Here is a 21,713-nt window from a genome sequence, read left to right as displayed (position 1 = left end):
AAAGTTGAAATGTAAATAGTTGGTTTTTGTATTTTATAATTTATTTATTACATTTTATGTGGAGTTAATAAATAAAAGTATATTTACAGTGGCCCCTAGAGACAAAGCACGTACAAACTCCAAAACACAACGGAAGTGCTCCAGGATGCTAGGGGCCGTGTTGAGCTTTTGTTACCTAGTGGCTACACAAGCCAGCAAGTACCAACAATCGGATTGGGTATGTGGTAGTAACAGGTAAATTAACTTTTTTAAATTATTTGAATGAAAAAATTATATATATATATATATATATATATATATATCCGAATTTCCCAGAGGAACCCACCCGAGGGATTAATAAAGTTCTGTCTTACCTTATATACACACATAAATATTTATATATAAACATATATATAAAGAAAACCAAGTTTTTTTACATTACTAATTCCTTTTGTGCATAATTTTATATTGTTGTCCATAATTAATTAATTAAAGCAACAAAGCAACCTGAAGAGCCGGTTGGGAGCCAAAAGAGCTGGCTCTTTTTAGTGAGCCGAGCCGAAGGAGCCAGTTCTCTAAAAAGAGCCGGAAATCCCATCACTAGAGGCCAGATACTTGGGTGAATGAACAAGAACTCTGGAACATTGTAAATCTCTATAAATCTCGCCTATGACATGTTTTTCTTTCTTTCTTTTTCTTAAATGGTCTTATGTCAGAGAATGTTAATATGTTGCCTGTTTGTTTGGTTGTTTATCACCACAAAAATTACTAAAGAAAATGTTCTAAAAATAAAAGTCAGAAACGGCGTGGAGGACGATCGCAGCTCTACGGCTGAGAGATGGCATCATAGATGGAGATACGGAGTTTACAGCAAGGTGCAAACCTCTGGGTACACTCAGGAAGGACATCTAAAGAGCTGCACAACATCTGAAACTGGGGTGAAGCTGACCTGATCTCATGACTGAGGTCCTTATCAGGAACCTGAAGCTCCCAGGTGGTGGCAGCAGGGTCAAATCTGCTACTGCTCCCTTCCTGACCGTTTAAATTTAAACATGGACGCTCCTCAACACAGTGCAATCAAAGCTCAGTGAGGGCAGACTAACCTGGGGTCATGACCTGTACACTCTGAGCCAACTATACCCTAAAATCTGCCCAAAGCACTCACTTTTGTGAATGCACCTTTGTCTGTGCAGGATACCTCATGTCAGGTGTGGAAATACAGTGTAGAGGTCTAGGGCAGTGACCTGGGTGGGAGCATTTTACAGGGATTCTATTATCTGGGGAAATATTATGCTTATGTTTATATTTCTTTCTTTCTTCTATATTTCACAGCCTTAAGTGGCTAATTACCCCGAATGTACAGAACGTCTGTAATCCTTTTCTTCTCTTTTTGTTTATATGTATTAAAAAGAAAAAACTCTTAATAAAAAATAATAAAAGTGGTGAGAGTTTGTAGATCTGGTGGAGGTGCATCCAAATTGTCGGGCAAAATGACTGAAGGCTCTGAGTCCCATGGAAGTCAGGTGAGCAGACAGAAAGGAAGCTGAAGGAGAGCCGAGTACGTACGGAGAAGATCACATAAATATGGAGGAGCGCGGTTATGAAGCGCTTTGAAAGGAAGGAGCAGGATCTTGAAATTGACCCTTCTTCTTACCTGAGACTGATGAAGGGACCTGCTCGGCCTGAGTCATATCATTGGCATTCACTAAGAGGCGTGACTAACTCACATCTGCTTAACCTGCAGGTTTATTCCAGCACACAGAGCGCCGTGAAGACGAGCGAGATACCTGAGAGTGATGCTCTCAAACCGGAGAGCAGAGAACTGCTTTAAACGGTTTCAGTTCAATCTTCAGTAAATCATCATCGTCCATCTTTATGAGGACCAGGGTGGGGTATCCCAGCTCCCATTCAACTCAAACACTGTGAGGTAAGAGTGTGTCACAGTAACTTCCTGTTTCATTACGTGCACGTCACTAACAGTATAAGCATTTTAATTTGAAACATCACGGCTGTTTTGGGCTCTGATTGGACGCATTAGCTACTTTAATGAAACTAGACACTGAGCAGCCGTGTGGTCTGTAGCACCATGTGACCCTGGCAGCTGACAGCCAGGGTCACATGGTTTACTCATGGTTTACTCAGATTACACGGAGGCCAATACTGAAACAGCTGGAAGAGATTTTTTGAAGAAAACTTTATTTCCTGTTTTCTTGCTCCTGTACCAGCACTGATTCGCCAGTCCTGAACAGTCACCTGCATTTACAGACTGAACTCACTCGTGATCAGTGTTAGGGAGTAACGGAATACATGTACCGCCGTTACGTATTTAAAATACAAAATATGAGTAACTGTATTCCGTTACAGTTACCGTTTAAAAAGGTGGTATTCAGAATACAGTTACTTTGTTGAAATAAATGGATTACACTGCGGTACTTTCCTGTTTCATTTTGTCGCGGGTCAGGACTGTTTGGGTTTTATTTGACAGCTACGTTCTGTTGTTCCAGGCGGCAGCGTTACGGTTGCCATGGTTACAGGGCGACGCTCTCTCTCTCTCTGCGTGTTTCCTGGGTGAGAGAGGCCTTTTCGTTGTTGTTGTTGTGCTAAGCTAACAGGCAGAATGCTACAAGCATAGCTCTAAAGAATGTAGCATCATGGGCAGTGTAGTCCGTGCTGCAGGGAGAATGGACTGCCATACACGTTATGTGTCTGTGAGCGAGGAGGGAGAAAAAGGGGAGTGGAAAGGTACGAGCAGTCATCGAGGAAAAACGGGAGCTGGAAGCATGTAAATATAATAATAACCACTGCAGCCAAGAAGAGTGCCTGACGAGCCCAGTTGTAAGTAAGCTATTAAGACTCGACTGTACACCGTGTTCGTGTTTTCCTCCGAAACATTAAGCAGCCTTTCAACGCCTCTCTCAAGAAAAGTTGAATCACACAACAAAGTAAAGCTATTTTTCGGCTACGAGCCGACAGGGACCCCGCCGTATTAGTCAGAGGTCCCTTTACTACAGTTCGGAGTCGCGGACCTACAGTAACAGTAATAAATCACACAGCAATAGTACATTCACGTTGTTGTAAAAAGCATGATAATATATTAAGTAATCCAAAGTATTCAGCATACGTTACTGTCATTGAGTAACGTAACGGAATACGTTACAGAATACATTTTGGGGCATGTATTCTGTATTCTGTAATGGAATACATTTTAAAAGTAACCTTCCCAACACTGCTTGTGATGCATTTGACTTTTCATTTTATCTGCAAGCATTTAATCATTTATTTTAGCTGAATATTGTTGCTGAACATTTTCTGAACTTTCTGTCCTTAAAGGCCATTTTTTCCTTTACTTGTGTAGCTCTGCAATAACTTGCACTAAAGGTGTTTGAATAACAATAAAGTTTGATTATTGATCACAATTTATTCAGAGCTTTGAGGGAAAAGTGTCTCTGAGTGACTTGTTATGAAAGCGTCCTCCTGCATTGTCATTGTCACTCAGACTCTGAACCCGCTGGTCGGTTTGGTTTAGTTTCAGCAGCTCGTCAAGCCAACAGCAGGTAAACCTGATAAGATAAAAGTCACATGGCGCTCTGCTGATTTGTGCAGAGTCACCGTCAGGCACAACATAAAGTTGTTTTCTGAGAGTTATAGAGACGGACTCAGAGGTAGAGATTCTAGTTTTATTAATGAGGAACATTATCTAAAGTCTGTACAGCAGCACCAAAACATCATCAGCTTCACGAGGAGTCATAATCAGACGGACACTTCCTGGCCACAAGATCCAGACTAGCCAATCGGCTTCCAGGACTCCATTGTTCATCAGAAGAGAACCAGCATTCGCCTTGCGTTTTTCGCTTTAGGGTTGACGTGATCGCCTGAGTGGGATTACTGCGACCACCCATGATCATACCCAAACTCCACTCATGCTCTGAACACGGGTGGAGTTTTTGGTATGATATGATGCCATCGAGGCGGAGGTCCACCTCTGCTCACTTTAATGACTGAACCGTTTGATCACATTAGAAAACACGCTCACTTTCTGCACGCGGTGATGAATCTGCACCTCCACACGATGTTTTCACCTGCGGTCGTTTTTTGTGACCGTTTCGGTTTGTTAGCACATTTCCGTGTCAGTTTTCCCGGAGGATCACATTGGCCGAACGAGTCGACCTGGACGCAGGAACTTCTGGAGAGGTTTTTAACTATTTATGAAACAGACCTAACTATGAGAGCAGATGGAGATGGATCCTGATTGGCTGGTCTGGAAACAAATCTTACTGTAAATACAAAAACATAATATGAGCGGTGACTCGGCCACTCCACGATCCCTTTCTGTGTAAAACTCCAACATGTCTGTCAGAAAAGCACCTTCAAGGTTCATTTATTACCAAAAATAACAAACGAAGCAAAAATGTTCCCATCTGTCCGCATGGTTCACACGAACGGGGTGCAGTTCCCCTGTCGTCGACTAGATGGTGCTCGAATAAAAGAAACTGAGAACGCAACGATCAAGGAGCCGTTTCCACCGTTGTACCCCGGTTCGCCCCCAAACCCCCAGTGCCTGTAACGTTAGCACACAGCTGCAGTTGCTTACAGTCGATACCTTGACAGGTGTGCCCTCACCAACAGAAGGTTCCGCCCCCAGACCGTCCCCCTGTAGTGTTAAGAGATGGTGCAAAGTCAAGCTTGTGGACCTCCACCTAGTTCAGCTTTCCTCCTTCCTGCTGCCCTCTTCGCCGTTGGCCTCGGCCCGGCTCTTCACTGTTATCTTCCACTCGTCCCCAACCTCCTCGCCAATCACTATCCTGGTCTCTCTTCTCTCCTTGCTCACCTCCTTCCTATCCTCTTCTGTCTCCTTGCCCTCTTCTTCACTGTCCTCCTCAATTGTTTTAACCTCCTGTTTCTCCTCACTGTTCTTCCCGTCTTCCTCCTCATCTTCCACCATCTCCTCCTCTGTCCTACCTTTCTCCTTAGCTTCCTTCCCTTCCTCCTCCATCTGCTCTCTTTGTTCTGACTCCTTCCTCGTCTCTTCCCTGTCCTCTTTCTCTTTCTTCTCTTCATCTTTTTTGTCCTCCTGATTCTCTTCTGATGTCTCTTCTTTCACAGCTTGTTCCTCCTCCTCTGAGTCCTCTTCATCCTCCAGTTCCAGCAGATCTGGAGACTCTGTCTCTGAAGCTTCAGCACCAAGCAGGATCTCAGTCAGCATCGTCAGTAGCTCGGACTGAATCCCGCCTCTTTTATCAGCTGTTGTTCTGTTGTCCAATTCCACGTTCTCCTCTTTGGGCCCCACCAGGAGACCCGTCAGGTCAAACGACTTCTTCCAAAGCTGTGGGACTTTATTCAGGTGTGTCAGAGCCTCGACCAACCAGTCAAATAACACCTGACCCACATTTGCTTGGAGGGACTGGGGTGATGTCTCCTTGATCTCCACTGGATTCCTGGCAGTGAACTCTGACCAACGTGACAGCAGGAAGCGCTGCAGCACCGGCTTCATGCAGATCTCCAGCGGCTGCAGACAGAAGGAGCACCCACTAGGGATGACCACTGGCAGAGTCCCTGAGCTGCTGATGGAGGTGAGGAAATGATCACCCAGGTGCTCCCGATGCCGGTCCAGGACCAGCATTGACTTACTATGCTGAGCCGGGCCGGTGCGCAGCCACACCTTATTAATCCAGAGGTCCAACGCTTCCTCGACCGACAGCCCTTCTGGAATAGCCTCCAGCAAAATGAACTCTGGCAGGTCTCTTTCATTGAGCTTCCTGTTTCCCAGCACCAGAGCAGGTAGCATGGTGCCGTCAGCCAGCACCGTCAGGTACACGGTGAGCAGAGGCAAAGACCCTGTGAATTCCAAGGCCTCTGAGCGGCGAGACTTCTCCTGAACCAATCTCAAGTCCACAAAGATGCAAAGCTCATCCATCGCGGCAACGGTGCTCTTTGTCAGCTTGTGGGCCTGGATGATCTTCTGGGTAAACTCCTTGAAGGTCTTTACTTTGGCTTCCAGAAAACGCGGCAGGATGCGATCCAGTGTCGCAGCCCTGCCAGAACTCTGCACACCAAGTCGGTGCTCCAGCATGAAGTTCACTGCCCAGTCGTAAGAGATGCGGAAGGAGACACTAAAACCTCCTTTCTTCTTGAGGGTGGAAGCTTTGTGGAAGAGGTTGCTCTCTGTGATAGGAAGCTGCTGTTCACGCATGGATAGCACCCAGGCCACCATACGATCCGCACCATTGGTTTGGACCTTCTGCTCCTGCTCTTTTTCCTTTAGACGCTTCCGGGCCTCTTTCAGCCAGGATCGGATAAGCGGAGCCTCTGTTGCAAAGACGCGAGAGGCCTGGCGGAGTCCATCACAGAGAGCAAACAGGGCAATCCTCAGCTGACGGGCGGTCAGGAAATCCTCACGCTCTTTAGAGGCAGGTGCAATGGCCGGTGGTTGGGCATGGCCGTTTGCTGTTGATGGCATATGGAACTCTGGATCTTTGATAAAGTCTTCCTTAACCTCTTCAGTTTCTTCAGCGTCATCCAGGTCGTCCAGTCTCTCATCATCAGAAAAGTCCAGGTCCTCCACAGGGCCCATCGTCTCGTCCACGCTGTCCAAAACCTCATCCACCTCAATCGCTCCACTGCAGCAAAGACAAACTTTTATTAGTAGTTCACATCAAATAATCAAACATTTAACTGTGTGGATCAACACATACCTTATTCTGTCTTTGAGAAACCCAACTTTGATTGATCCTGTAAAAAAAAAAACAAAACAGCTCTTTGAAATTCAGAGCAATAAAACAGCTCCTTTCAGAGTTACCGAGTGAAATACTGACCTTTGTTTAGAGACGACAAGCCGTGATATTCCCAGAAGCAGCTTGGCTGTTTGCACAGGTTGGCTTTGCAGACGATGCAGCCATACACGCTCTCGTGGCGGATGTTCTTCAAGTTGCAGTTCTTGCACCTCTTGGACACATTACTGATCTTCGTCATCCTGTGCCTTTGTTTGACTGGCTCCTCTGCAACCTCGTTCCTTGTCACGCGCGACGTTGCAATCTCCATTGTCTCGAAGTATTTCTGGGCACACTTGGCGAGCTGATTGCCCAAGCGCTTGCGGAAATTTACCTGAGTAAAAAGACCATCCTGTACCCAGGCGGGAGGGTTCTCTTTGCGGCTCTCACGCAGCACAATGAAGGCGTTGACGATGCTCAGGTTGATCAGGAACCAGAAAAGGCTGCGCCAATGACGGTCCTGAGGGACCCCTCCCAGCGGGTTGCACGCCAGCAGCTGCTTGCAGATGTCGACACCCCGCATGTTCTCCTGCAACAAGCGGAAGGCCATGGGGCGGTCAATGGGGTCCAGTCCACCTACCTTGGTTTGAGACCTTCTCCAAACAGTATCTGGCTCATTTGGAGTTGCATTTGTTGATAGACACCCCATTTCCTTGGTATCCCTCCAGCGAGTGGCTAGCAGGGGGCCAAACTGTCTTTGTAGGAAGTCCCCTGGTTTCTCTAGCTCGCCCTCCTCCCACAGCTCCCTGGGTAGGATGGAGCTGGGAGGAGGGAAGGAGCTGGAGGCATAAATGCCCTGATCCAGAAGCTTCTGCATAAGTGGAACAGACGTGAGCGAGTTAGCAAGGTAGAGCTGGTGGTGTTTTCCCTCCAGACCGTTCACCAGTTCCGGCACTACGGTGAAGCCTGGATCCTGACCCGACTTAACCCCCATCTGTATGAAGAGACGGTGGCAGTAACCAGACTTTGAGTCACAGAGCAGCCAGACCTGAGGTTGAGTCTTCGGGTTCCCTTTGGTTTGGCTGCTGCCCTCTTCCAGGCTGGGCAGCAGCGCCCTGTCGATGGTTAGGCAGCAGTTTGGCCGGTAGGCATTCCACATGGCTTTGCTCAGGATTTCCAGCATCGGCCTGAAGATGTGTATCGAATCGCTGGGATTGCTGGTGCCACGGTACTCGTCTGTGGTGAAGCTGCCCATGCGGATGTTAGTGGCGATCTGCTTGAAGCGTTTAAAGCTCATTGCTCGATAGAAAGTGTAGCTGTTGTCATAGTGACTCCAGGACCAGTAGTGCGACGGGTCGGGAAGGTTTTGGATGCCCATCAGAATAACCAGGCCGATGAAACCTTTGATCTCGTGGGTGGTGACAGGAATCCAGTCAAGGCAGGTGTTGCTGAGGAAACGGCAAGTTTTGGCGTGGGCATTGGTCTCATTGGTGATCAGCTCAATGAGTGCTGCCGGGAAGACCAGGCTGAAGTAGTCGATGGCGTCGCTGCTCTTGGACAGGAAGTGGTGAGGGCCGCTGTTCTGCGTGAAGGGGCGGATGGAAGAGTAGGCATCATTAACCCCTGCTGGTTGTTTCCAACCATCTGCTGACTTCCAGGAGGGGTCAGGAAAGTCCTTGTTCTGATCTAGATCCCTTCCTTTTGAAGATTGTGGCTCCTCACTGTGGCAGAACTGGATGTCCGGTTCAACATAGGCTGGAACAAAACACAAAAAGAGGCTGGATCAACTCTACATTTCAGCAACTTAACAATCTGATTCTTTGGAATTAACCTAGCCACACCGACCTGACACAGGTTCGGAGACGTCCTGTCTTTAAAAGAGAAGTCTGAAATCTAGAGCTAATAAAACTCTCATCACATTTAAGTGACATCTTTATACCATTGTACGTGCGTCAGCAGGTTGGCTGAGACGCCGCCATCACTAAAAAAAAAAAAAAAAAAAATTCAGCTAGCATCTATATCACAATCCTGACATCAGCATGACCTAGGCTATTTCTGAGTATGCACACTTGTGTATACTTGATAGCTGACAGGGTGATTGAGGCTCACTAGAGTCGGCGAGAACAGCGAACTCCTCGCACATTGTTTTCAAAGCCCCCCGCTGACTTTTGCTGCTCAGGTTAAACATGATGCCGGGGCGATCGTGGCTCAAGAGTTGGGAGTTCGCCTTGTAATCGGAAGGTTGCCGGTTCGAGCCCCAGCTCAGACAGTCTCGGTGGTTGTGTCCTTGGGCGAGACACTTCACCCGTTGCCTACTGGTGGTGGTCAGAGGGCCCGGTGGCGCCAGTGTCCGGCAGCCTCGCCTCTGTCAGTGCGCCCCAGGGTGGCTGTGGCTACAATGTAGCTGCCATCACCAGTGTGTGAATGTGTGTGTGAATGGATGTGTAAAGCACTATACAAATACAGGCCATTTCCCCAAATGATATATAAGTTACTTAGATAAATGTTAATGTTAGTTTCATTTCAATGTTGTATTTGTTCCTGAGTAAATCGGTTTGGCTGAGATTAAAGTTCAGCTTCATAACTGCACCGTTTTATTTAAATTTAAAGCCTTACTCTGAGAGCTGTCAGTATGAATTTCACCCGTCATATCCCCTGATGTAAAATGTGCTGTTCTTATTTAAACAGCTGACTCTGAATTAAATCTAATATTAAAAAGATTTTAATTCAGGAGGAAACATTTTCACCGGGAACAAAAGCAGTGTGTTAATACGTGGAGATCCTGAAGGATCCGACAATGATCAGATTATATTTGAAATATTTGTTCAGTTCTCTTCCGAATTACTGCAGCTGTCGGCTGTAAGCTTTGAGTGATTACTAAAATTTTCTAACATCTCTCCTGTTTCTACTAAGAGAGATGAAGCGTGTGTTTCTGTCATGTAGTGATTGTGTTTAACTGTATGAAGGTTATGAGACATGAAACCGATCATATGTAAAAGCAAATTTTGCCAAATTGCTTATCTGGAGCTGTGATGTCATCACCTACACTGTTGTTCCAATTGTAGAACGATCGCGCTGCGTTATCGGGAAGACCGCCAGATTCCCGTGTGAACTTATGAAATATGGACTAGCAAGAACGTGAGTGCAGACTTGCGTACTTGAGTGTTGAGAAACAGCACTAATCTCTGCCTGTTCTGCTGCTCACTGCTGAAAAACACTTAATCACAGCAAGATTATTCCCTGATAACTGCAACTGCATGCTTCCTCTGTGAACCAGTTTAACATTAGAGTCTCCACAGCTGCTACAGAGTAGAACCTGGATCAAACAGTTAAACGCTTTGGAGTAAATTAAGTGAAATCTTATTTTAATTAAAAAACATTTAAAAGGTTAAACATACACGTGCATCAAGAAAACATGCATGAATGGGAGCAGCAGCTCCGTGTTGTTCAGGAAGTCAGAGGCAGAGTGGGGAGAGTGGGGAGAGTGGGGACGTTTAATCAACCGGAGGAGCAGAAACCATCTACCAACCAAGGAATCAAAAATCCAGGCTTTGTATTTCCCAGCTGAATCACTTCTCATAACTTCCTGAAACGGAGAAAAATCCAGATGTTCTGGCTCCGCTGTGCAGACAAAAGCCTGTACACTATTCTTCATACAGGAGAAGCTGCGAGGCCGAGGTTAGTTTGTTCACTCCAAAACTTTCACCCTGACGTGACTGACGTTTAGAGCAGAATGCAAAGAACGGGACTGGAGCCTTCAGACTGAGCGACACAGCTGAGGCTCCAGGAAGTGCCCAAGTAAACATTTACAGCTCAGGCAGCCGAGAGCCAGAGGACAGATCTTTAACACTGCTTCAAGGTTGGATGAGTGGACAAGCCTGGAATTTTCCATGTTGCATCTACAAACTTTAAACAGCGATTGTTAGGCTGAGTAAACCTCGACCCCTCCCCCGTTGTTCCCCCGGTTGCAGAGACTGGAAACCTTCCAGTTCTTTGCCGTCACAGCGATGGATCAATTCCAGGCTCCCCACCAGGAAAAGTGTGATTTAAGAGGAAAACAGAGAGACCTCTGTGAACGCCAAGAACCCGTCGACCTTTCAGCTTCAGAGACGTCAGCTGATTTCCCCCCGAACAGCAGTTTCATCAGCTCCACTTTATCCTCATCGGGGTGTTTGTGCTACTCTGCAGCAGCTGTGGAGACGCTAACGTTGCACCATGAAGAAACCTCTGCTTGACACTTTATTAGCTACACAAGTGTACATGCACACACTACATGGTGTGTGGCTGTTGTGTGGATGTTATGTACATGTGTACACATTGTGTGCGTGCTGTACCCACTGAGCTGCCCTTTGTTTTAAACGAGCAGCTGAACGCAGCCTGTTTGGGTGTAGCAGCGATTGTTGCTGTAGATTGTGTTGTTATGGGTGTAGTTGTGGTGGTGCGGTCTTACTCCTGATCCTGCAGGTGGTGCTGTGATGCTCCGAGTTCATCAGCAGGTGATTGGCCATCAGGTCAGCTGTCTGAGAACTGAACTCACACCTGAAGCACTGCAGGTGGAACGGGCTGAGCGGTGAGGAAGAGAAGAAGAAAATGAGGAGGCGGAGCTTCATCGGCAGCACGAAGACCAACCTGATCAGATCAATGAGGTTCTCACCATGGAGGAGGCAGCCTGTGCAGGGGGACGGCTTTGTCTTTGGAGCGCGGGACGTGGTGGCTGCAGATAAACGATCGAGCATCCATAAATCCAGATTACTGCACGCACTACTGCTAAATAGGGCTGCCACAAGCGATTATTTTGATAGTCGACTAGTCACCGATTATTTTTGCGATTAGTCGACTAATCAGATCATCATCCATTGGACGTAAAACTACAGCTTATTGCACCAGCAGCATCTGCTCTTATATAACTATCATTAGCTTACAGCTTTAAGCTTTTAAGGTGCTAACCAAAAATAAAGACAAGATGATAGTTTATTAAATTTTAATGAAATTTGCAGATTGTTTCGGTGAAGTTTAATAAACTCCTTGCTATCTAAAATATAACAGGACACTGGAGTATATTCTCCAGCATCTCACACTTCTGATAATCAGCTGTCTGCTTGACGTTTATTCAGCTGTGTAAAAACTTTAATCTCAGCCAAACCGATTTACTCAGGAACAAATAAAACACTAAAAAAAGCCAAACAATAACATTGTTAAGTTATCTAAGTGACTCATATATCATGTTTAACCTGAGTAGCGAAAGACGGCGGTGGGTTTGAAAACGGTTTGCTGGGAGTCCGGTGTTCTCACGGCTCTAGTTAGCCTAGCCCCCGGCTCGCTATCGAGCTAGTGGGTAACAGACGTCTCCGAAAACGTCGGAGCGCTTTTGAAAATATGCGGTGTCCTGATAAACTGAGCAGATATTTGAGGTTTACACAGCTACATTCTCGCCTGAAAATATGTTAAACGTTTATTTTGTGACCCAGAAAGAATAATAAGAGTAATATTAAAACTAACTAGCTGCCGCCATTGTTGGAAACTGAGCTGGGCTGCGCTATGAATTCTGGGACACAGCTGCTTCTTCTTCTTCTTCGGGGTTTAACGGTAGCTGACATCCTTGTACATGCAGTGCTGCCATCTCCTGTTTCAGTCCGTTATTACACTCTTAAATCCTGCTACTTATTCCTGCGTCTTTTGTGATCTTACAAAGCTTCAAACGACGCGTCGACTATTAAATCAGTCGTCGACGATTTTGATAGTTGACGTAATCGTGACTAGTCGACTAATCGTGGCAGCCCTACTGCTAAAGAATACTCCTGCAATACTCGGATTACTTACTTGATCATGTGAGCAGCATAGGCCCGGGAGCAGCAGCTGCTGTAGGGGCACAGCAGGCAGTGGACGTGAGTCGGATAGTGGGCGGAGAAATCGGAGGCGTCGGTCCCGCACTCCAAACACACCAACCTGTCGTCATCACCTGACCTCCTGCAGGAGGAGCGGAGAGACACACCTGAATCATGTGACATCAACAACACAAGAGGAGGGGCCCAAAATCGACGTCACCTGTCACCGTCAGCCTCACCTGTTGCCATGGATTCGACGGCTGCCCAGCTTCTTGGTCGGGGACCGCGGTAATTTTGATGCTGTGGGGTTCTTCTGGATCAGAGACCTCTGTGGCTCCATCTTGATCTTGATTGGCTGGATGAGGGAGGCGGGGTTCTGGAGGAGGCGGCTTCCTCCTGATGTCACCAAGGGCCTTATCTTGCCATAGGTCCTGATGGTCACCTGAAGACACATGGACCAGTAATGCCACCTGTCTGGAGCAAGACATTTAAATCAAGACGAAGGCACTGACCTTTGACCCCGGCGGCAGGCCCTCCAGCTGAGGCGGGCGGCGGAAGCTGCGGTGGTTTTCCAGTTTGTGCTGCATCTTGTCTTTGAGGAAAACAAACTGCAGACGACACCTGTTACAGTGGAAGGCCTGGTTTATCTAGGAACAGAGAATTTCAAATTAAAAGACCCATCCACTTCCACTGCAGGAAGTCTACACCTGGTGTTTGTTCGTCTACACCTGGTGCGTGTGCTTACCTGGTGTTTGAGCAGGTGCTGCCGGTAGCTGACGGGATTTCTGGTCACTTTCAGACAGAAAATACAGAGCAGGAAGCACGAGTCTCTGTGGAAGCTGGAGAAGTGCTGAAGGACGTCCGAGTAGAAGGACGAGCGATACGAACACACCTGCGAGGTCGTAACACCTGAGGTAAGGATCAGACCTGACCTAGGACGGCCCGTAGGTGGGAAGGGGCGGGTCAGTGGTCACTCACCTGGCAAACGTAAGGCATCTCACCCGGTTTGTGGTTGGACTTCATGTGGTTTAAGAAGAGTGGCTCGCTTTCAAACGCCCACTCACAGATACGACACATACCTGAGAGACAGACAGGTGACAGGTGAGCCCTGAGCCAACGCAGCTCGTCACACATGCAAAAACACAGGCAAGCACTCCGTGTGTGGGTCTTACAGGAGGAGAGGGTGGGGCCGTGCACCTGGTCCTCGTGGCTCTGCAGCTGAGCGTCAGACGAGAACTGACGGTAACAGAACCTGCAGCACTTCCTGTCATCATCGCCGCCGCCATTAATCAGCTCTGAGTGCTGGAGCATGTGCTGCATCAACCTGCACACACACACATTAAACATACAGAGCACCGCATCTGTATCCCGCGTGTGCTCAGGTGCTCACCTCAGGTTATTCTCTGACAGGTGAGAGCAGATCTGGCAGGTGAAGGTGGAGGTTTTGATTCCCAGTGGGAGGGGCTTCCTCAGACTCAGATCACCTTCAAATGTGCCATAATAAAACTCCTCCACGCTCATCACCACACGGGTGGAGTCAGCCGAGTTTGTGCTGACAGTCGAAGGGGCGGAGCGAGCGGCTGTGGGAGCAGGTGACACACACACAAAGGTAAGACGTAACAAATCTGAGCACACACAAGCACTGACAGGTTATTGGTGTACCGCTGCTGATGGGAGTGGCTCTGGTGACGCCATTGGCTGAACCTAAGGGGAGGGCGGGGGACCCAGCCACCTTCAGTGTATTGGCTCCGCCCACTTGGGTCACGTGGAGGTTAACTGAAAAACATGAAACTGGTCAGTTTGAGTCGTCCTAAAAGAAGCTCCTCCCACTCTAGGTGTCACGCTCACCGGGTGCTGGTGTGCTGGTGCGAATCGTCAGCGTGGCGGGCAGCTGCATGGCAGTGAAGGTCGAGCCGGGCTGGGTGGGACCTCCTGAGGGGGCGGGGCCTGACCTTACCGGCGACACGCCCACACTGGGCCGAACCAGCTGACCCAGCGACGGGGCTGTGGACAGGAAACGGCTGATTAGCGATCGGCTGACATCGATCACGGATTTCGTCACCAATTAGATCGACCTACACCGGATGAGCGTGAGCGGCTGCACCGTCTGACCCGGCTGCAGGTTCAGAACCAGAGGAGCGCCGGGGTTCACCACCGTCTGCACCGGGAAACCCTGTACATCCAAACACACGACATCACCATGACACAACGTGGAGACTCAACAGCTTATCTCAGATGTAGTCCCGCCCCCAAATCTGCCCCTGCTTCCTGCTCCTCTCAGACTGGACATCGTCACCGTCTAGAATCTATTCCATTCGATTTGAATCTGGGAAATTTTGCCTATAGAAAGGAAGCTGACACTCGCAAGACTTTATCAAAGGTGTGAGCATCACAGCGAGGCCTTTGTGTCAAAGTAGCTGAAGATAAAACAGAAAAACATGAAGGTGGTTTTTCTGTTCTGGGATTTTATAAAAATAGTCTGCAGTACTTCTGCTTGTGGGGATAGGTTAATTGGATAATCCAAATTGCCATTAGGTGTAAATGTGCGAGTGAATGTGAGTGCGAATGGTTGTCTACGTCTATGTGTGTTGGCCCTGCGACAGACTGGCGACCTGTCCAGGGTGTACTCCGCCTCACGCCCTATGACAGCTGGGATAGGCTCCAGCGCCACACGCAACCCTGAAAAGGATAAGCGGAAGCGAATGGATGGATGGATATTCTGCAGTACATCAAAAACGAAAGAAAACCATTAAAACCCTTTGACTGCCTCACCAAGATAAATACAATGAAAAAATTATTTGTTCATATTTTCTATTCCTTTAGGTCAATAATGATCACAATCAAAAAAAAAAACAAATTTATACACACCTTATAGTTTTTTAAATATTACCCTCTACCAAACGGTTGAGATGTCTCTCTATAGTACAACTACATAAAGTTCTACAGACATAACTAGTAGAAAAAAGTAAAGGTTATACTCATTTTGCAAAACAATAACTACCCAATTTTGTGTTTGACCCACTTTATTGTGGTAGTAAAACATCAAACATTGATGGATTCCATTTCAACAGTGGGCGTCATAATAACAAACCACAAAATGTATAAAACACAAAAATATTGTAAATTTGATCAAAACTTGATCTGCAATTACCGAAAATTCATAAACATACAAATTCACTTTTGACCTGTTGTTAACATAAACTTTTCACTGTAGTGTTGGAACAGCACTAACATTTTTTTTTTATTTTCCAGAAAATTCTGGTGGTATATTATATACCATTGCCATTTTGCACTGAAAAATTTGAGAACACACTGAAACAGTTCTGGCTCTTTTCTTTTGCCGTTCATGCAACTTCACCAGTACCCCTTGATGATTAGATCTTCTGGTGGTACACTGCAAAGCATTCCTGACTGGCATTCAAGCACAAGAAAACATTGCATTTTTGGCATTTCCATCTTGAGACGCCCTTTGGACAGTAATTGCATCGGCCTCGCTTGTCAAAGTGAAGTGGCCAATGCCCAAAGCAGTCATATCGCACATCTGGCTGTGGTTGTGAGGGTCTTGGGGTGTATCGTTTCTTTGGTGGTGGTGGAGAGCTGGATGATGGTTGGCCAACTTTGGATGCTGGCTTGTTGACTTGTTTCAAGCTATGCGCAACTGCCAGGCGGAATCTTTTGAGTGTGATTGGTTTCTGGTTTAGTTGTCCACATTCCCTCTTGTAGACCAGCCAGGAATTTGCAATGGACAGATCAAGCATGTAACCAAAGAGTGGCAGGTACCATCTTGTAGACTTGGCTGGGGTCTTGTACAGGTGTACCAGCATGTCAGAGAGATCTATCCCTCCCATATGCTCATTGTATTCAGGGATGAGTGATGGGCATGGGATCATAACTTTCGCCTTGGACTCTTTGCTCCAGTGTTTGACAGTTGAAAGTGGCATGATCCCAGAAGCATTACTTAGCAGGTTCACACATTTGTTGTCAAACCATTTAACTGCGATCACACCTTCAGCAGACCTGTAGTCAAAAGCTCCACGCCCTCTCTTCATCAGCTCTTTGTCTGTCATCAAAGTGGCTCCACCTGTGCGATTTGGTCGAACAGTGCCAATGCACTTGACACCCAATGAGGTGTCTAGGTGCTGGACCAGCTTAAAACTGGTAAAATAGTTGTCACAGAACACAACAGAAAGCCTTGGCTGTGTTATGGTTTGGCAAAGTGTTGTCACCACTTTGGCTCCCAAAGGTAACATCTGCTCCTCTTCACTGAGGGTAACGTTGAAGAATGTGGAAGGTCCCTGACCAGGTCATGAATGATGCCAGATGAACTTGCTCGGCAAAACACCTTAAAGCCCCATTCGTCTGGCTTGTTGGCAATATATTGACGGAGATTGCCAGCCCTTGTGCCTTTATATGCTACCATGACCTCATCTACGCTGTGCTTATTTGTTGATGGTATCTGGAGGCATTGCTCACGAAGCATATCAAAGAGAGGTCTGATTTTTTTAAATCGGTCTTGACTCTCATTGCACTGCTGATTATCACTGAAATGAATGAACCGGCGAAAAAGCTGGAATCTCTTCTTTGGCATGATATCTGCTATCACACTGAAACGTGACTCATGGTGCCAGTAATCCTCTAGCGATGGAAAGTTGAAAACACCCATGAATAGGAGGATTGCCAGAAAATCTTCAATTTCCTTAGGGCTAGTCTTGATTGTGTCCCCCAACTCTTGAGCAGAATACAGATTGGTATGATAGGCAATATGATCAATCATTTCATCAGTGAAGAGCATTTTGAAGTACTGGAATGGGGACTGTAGGGCGTCAGGCGTTTCGAAACTTGCATCTGGAACTTGAAATTCTTCAATGTCCTCATGCTTCCAGATTCTTCTTGTGTCTTTTTTTGGGACTAAAAAGGAAGATGGGTCTAATGTATCCTCTGCTTCATCCAAGGGAACTGTTTTTAGGATAGGTTTCCCTTTTTTGCTCATTTTACGCAAAAGTTTATTAGATCTACTTGTTGAAGGAGCATCTTCATCCAGGGAAACATCAAAGCAGCTTTCATCACTATCATCTGCAAAATTGGGTTGAAAATCTGGATCCTCTATTGGGTCATCATCACTCAGTTCACCATCGGAGTCCTGAGAATTTTCAGGTACAAGGGCCAGGTAGGTGCGTTGTCTTGCTCCATAAAAGGATTTGCAATCCATCTAATAAACATAAAAAAAAATACAATTGTAGAAATATAGTTGGTTTGATTTCCATGTGTCATTTAAAACTGTACTCTAAAAAATAATCACAGAAAGTGAGTAAATCTTTAAACATTAGAACATTTTGTAACATACAGTATTTGTCATGGAAAAATGTAAACATGTCATATTTACATGTATAGATCATTAAATTATTTATATTCAATAGTAAATAGTCAATTTCATATGTTAAAACAGCAGTTCTAAACATTAGCTAAGTTTTACTACTCTTACCATCAATTGACAAATCAACCGTTTGGTTGAGCATGTTTTTAAAAAAATATTACGGATTTATTACAGCTATTTTCTGGTATCAAATGACATAATCATGTTCAGTAAAGACTGACATGTTTATACTGTAGAAAAATGTACTTACCTTTAAAGTTTTTAGCCAAAACAGTCCATGTGTCCAGAGTGATTTTTTGCTTTCTGATTTCTTGGTTGGAGGGTGGCAGATGAGGCCTGCCATATCCTGACACAGTGCCATCTAGCGTTTTTTTTAGGATAACATAACTCAACCAAGTGGTAGAGATGGCTCAATAAGGTTGAGTTAAGCTAAGTACTCCAGTTCATTATATATAGTCTCTCAAAATATGCTAAACCAAATGTTTGAGCAGGCAGTCAAAGTTAATCAACACATGAACATTACCTCTGAAGTTACAGCGGTTTTATTACAGACACAGCGTTTTGCATAATTTAAAAAAAGTTTAAATTTGTGCAGAAGCCTGTTGAACGGCAGAAATTAGGTTTTCTTTTTGTGTGCGTGACAAACAAACAAGATTTTAGACGGGACACACACACACACACACACACACACACACACACACACACAGACAGAGAGAGTAGTTTACGTCTTTGTGCAGAACCTGAGATTCTGGCGTTTCAGGCAAAATAAATTTATACTTAAAAATCCTTTCAGGATTTTAATGAATCGATTTTACGTTATCCAAGCTAGAATCAATTTTAATCAATAAATCGATTATCAAAACCCAGCCCTAACCAAAATCCTAAAGTGAACTTCCTGTTTTATGTCACCAGAGTCGCACCTAACCAGGAGAGAGTTTACTCAGCTGAGCAAGAGGATTTCCTCACAGACCGCTTTTCACAGCGCCCCCTGCTGGGCATGAGAAAGAATGCAGGTTTAAAATGCTGCACCCACGTTTTACATCAGGGTGGGGATCTCCAAGGGCCGGTGTCCTGTGGGTTTTAGATCTCAACCTGGGCCAACACACCTGAACTAAATGATTAGTACAGGTGTGTTGAGGAGGTAATGTAGCCATTTAAATCAGCCGTGTATGCTCGAGGACACGTCCACAACCTGCAGGACACCGGCCCTCGACCAGCCGAGGGAGTGGCTTAGTGACCAAAACAAAATAACCAAGATTATGATTTAAAATAATCGTGAGCAAAACACTAAATCACTGTTCCGACAGCCTGACTGCCTGCAGCGGTTTAAAGGGTGGAGCCTAAACTCTGGATTATTGTTCATGGTTTTAATTTATTACGCTAGAGTACACATGTATGTTTCACGTTATGTTACTCGTTATTCTCACGTTTTACTCATTTCACAGAGGAGCGTTCGGCCTGGCTGACCTGCTGAAGCACAGGGTGCGTTTGATTTCCATACCTGTGTAGTGGTGAGCAGGATGGGCTGGCTGCTGCCGGTGCCGGCGGCCGCTGGAAGTAGGAACGTTCCACCCGCTGTCTGAGTCAGGATGAGTGGTGGAGCTTGAGCCATCAGGCGTGGGGCCGTGGAGGCAACAGGGAGGCGCGGGGCAGAGGAGGAGGCGGTAACGACAGAGGAAGGAGGTATCACAGAGGAAGAGGAGACGACCTGGGCAGGTGATGAAGCTGAAGAAGAGAGAAAGGTTAGCAGAAGGACTCGGTGAAAGCTTTTACGGAGGGACGTGGAAGCACAGACTGCTCCTCCACATCCAGGAACACCTTCAGCTCACAGCACCGCGTCTCTGCTGCTTCAGGCTGTTCCAGGATCAGCTTCAGACATCGTCACGTTTGGTTCTCCAACAAAGCTGCTGAAGCTCTGCCTGTCCCAGAGAAGAGGTCTGCTGCTTTTACCTTTGACCTGCTGACCCTTTGCTGCCACTTTCCTCCACACTGTGTTAGCTCTGCTGCTCTGACACACGAACATCAGACAGAGAGCGCCACACTCAACACCTGAACCTGACGACACCTGTAAACTCAGCTTTATTCATCTCGTGCTAGATCACACAGTCAACAGTCATGCTGTGAGAGTCTACAGTAACACAACTGATCTAAGCATCCAAGTGAAGACGCCGTCTGGGGCTCCTGTTGTGTCATCGGCTATTCAAAGAAACACCGAACACATACCTGTTGCAGCAGGTGTGATGGGTGGGGGGGTCCTTGGAGGTGGAGTCTCAGAGACTGGGAGTGGAGATGGAGAATCCTCCACTACATGGAGAGAGAGAGAGAGAGAGAGAGAGAGAGAGTCTGGTTCTAGGGTTTGACTCAGGTCCAGAGTGTCCAGAACTGGTTTTAGAGTTTGGACCTGGTTCTGAGACTCACCTGGCTCTCCATAGTTGTCCATGAAGTCCATGTCATCTTCCTCCACACTGTCATCCACCTGTTGCCATGGCTCCAGCTCCTCCTCCTCACACTCCATAAACAACTCTGTATCCATGTTGCTATGGAAACCACCAGAGAAACCATCATTGTAACCACGATAAAAGAAAAATCTGACCAGCAGCATTTCCACTACGTCACATGACATTGGTACACTGGTACTGCACACCTGCAGCTTAGAGTTATATTTAACCTGAGAGCCAGGTGAGCAGGTGATCTTTTCACAGGTAACTTTAGCTGTAAATACTCGAGTGCGTTTAGTTTCAGAGAACACCTGTGAGCCCAAAGACCAATGAGAGAAAGGCGGAGTCGTCTCTCAGCATTACCACAGTGACATTAAACCAAAAACTACAAACAGACATGTCCTTCAGGGACAAATCAGCTGAAAGACTCTGTGGTGCGTCCACAGCCTGAGGACGGGTCCATCAGGTTTGATCAGCATCACAGACGCTGATGTTTGTGTCAGTGAACCTCACAGCTGCGCAGTTCAGTCCCGGTTTGAACAGAAGTCGGTAGATTTAAAACATTTATGATTTAAATGAGGACACCTGTGCAGTCCAGTCAAACACCTGCGTTTGCCGAACACGCTGATCAGGATGACCTGACCCCGCTGATCACGCGCACAATCACGGCAGCGGCGTTAGTGTGGACAGACTTCCGGTCACTGTGACGTTTCGATGCCTTCTGTTGCTGCCGTTTGTGCTCTGTCTCTTTGTCACGGCCCTTATTTTAAATAAAGTAGTGGTGTGATTAACAAAGGCTGGCCTTCATTCGCTCAGCTGACGGTGAAGTTAAACAACAGCAGCTCTGCACAAACTCTGACGTCGGTAAATCTTTTTAAATAAAGTTGGGTTCAATCAGCTGTAGTTGCAGGTGTAATGGCAGCTGCCGCCACAGGGGGCGCTCAGCCCGCTCTCCGGGTTTTTGTTCCTTTCAACCCGGCTGAGACGCGCCTGTCGGCGGGGACCCGAACCTACAGGCCGAGCGGGCCCAGCTGAGCCGAGCCGGGTCACCGGGCTCTCGGTCAGGACCAGAGCTCAGCACGCAGCGCGCACCCCGTCTGCACCGCCCCGCCGGGGGCAGCTCGTCGCTGCACGCCGAGCGCCCTCCGAAAGCTTCAGCGGGGCCTGCGTGTGACGCCGGGACAAGCCGTGCCGGGCCGGGCTTACCTGAAACTGGAGCGGCACCGCAGAGCTCGGACGGGTTCGCACGGCTCTTCTCGAGGCGCGCTCCGGTTCGACAGTCAGGGGGCGGGCCTTCCGCCCGCTGCCGTTTTACAACTGCGGATTGGTCCGCACAGACACGTCACTTCCTGTTCAGGTGGCCCTGCAGCTCATTGGTCAGTGGAATCTT

General features: G+C 47.0%; 1 protein-coding gene across 4 annotated transcripts; it reads right to left on the bottom strand.

Annotated features, from left to right (window-relative positions):
- Nucleotides 1–3,642: 3,642 nt before the first annotated feature.
- pogzb (pogo transposable element derived with ZNF domain b) lies at nt 3,643–21,690 on the bottom strand. Of its 4 annotated transcripts, none has more exons than XM_080308185.1 (19): nt 21,530–21,690; nt 20,304–20,422; nt 20,109–20,189; nt 19,387–19,610; nt 14,591–14,684; nt 14,360–14,515; nt 14,174–14,287; nt 13,902–14,091; nt 13,684–13,835; nt 13,490–13,590; nt 13,257–13,403; nt 13,024–13,158; nt 12,751–12,953; nt 12,507–12,653; nt 11,341–11,400; nt 11,137–11,249; nt 6,792–8,441; nt 6,672–6,708; nt 3,643–6,596 (listed from the first exon to the last, which is right to left on the bottom strand). In XM_080308185.1, the coding sequence occupies exons 2-19, from the start codon at nt 20,416–20,418 to the stop codon at nt 4,682–4,684; spliced, it is 5,634 nt and encodes a 1,877-aa protein (XP_080164311.1). In that variant the 5' UTR covers nt 20,419–20,422; nt 21,530–21,690; the 3' UTR covers nt 3,643–4,681. The 4 variants fall into 4 exon arrangements, with proteins under 4 accessions (XP_080164311.1, XP_080164315.1, XP_080164312.1 ...); XM_080308189.1 differs by lacking the exon at nt 21,530–21,690 and adding an exon at nt 20,909–20,927; XM_080308186.1 differs by lacking the exon at nt 21,530–21,690 and adding an exon at nt 20,554–20,833.
- Nucleotides 21,691–21,713: the final 23 nt, after the last annotated feature.

Source organism: Astatotilapia calliptera, chromosome 11 (genome assembly GCF_964374335.1).
Source record: "Astatotilapia calliptera chromosome 11, fAstCal68.1, whole genome shotgun sequence".
Lineage (NCBI taxonomy): Eukaryota > Metazoa > Chordata > Actinopteri > Cichliformes > Cichlidae > Astatotilapia > Astatotilapia calliptera.
This window is presented reverse-complemented; position numbering and strand designations above follow the sequence as displayed.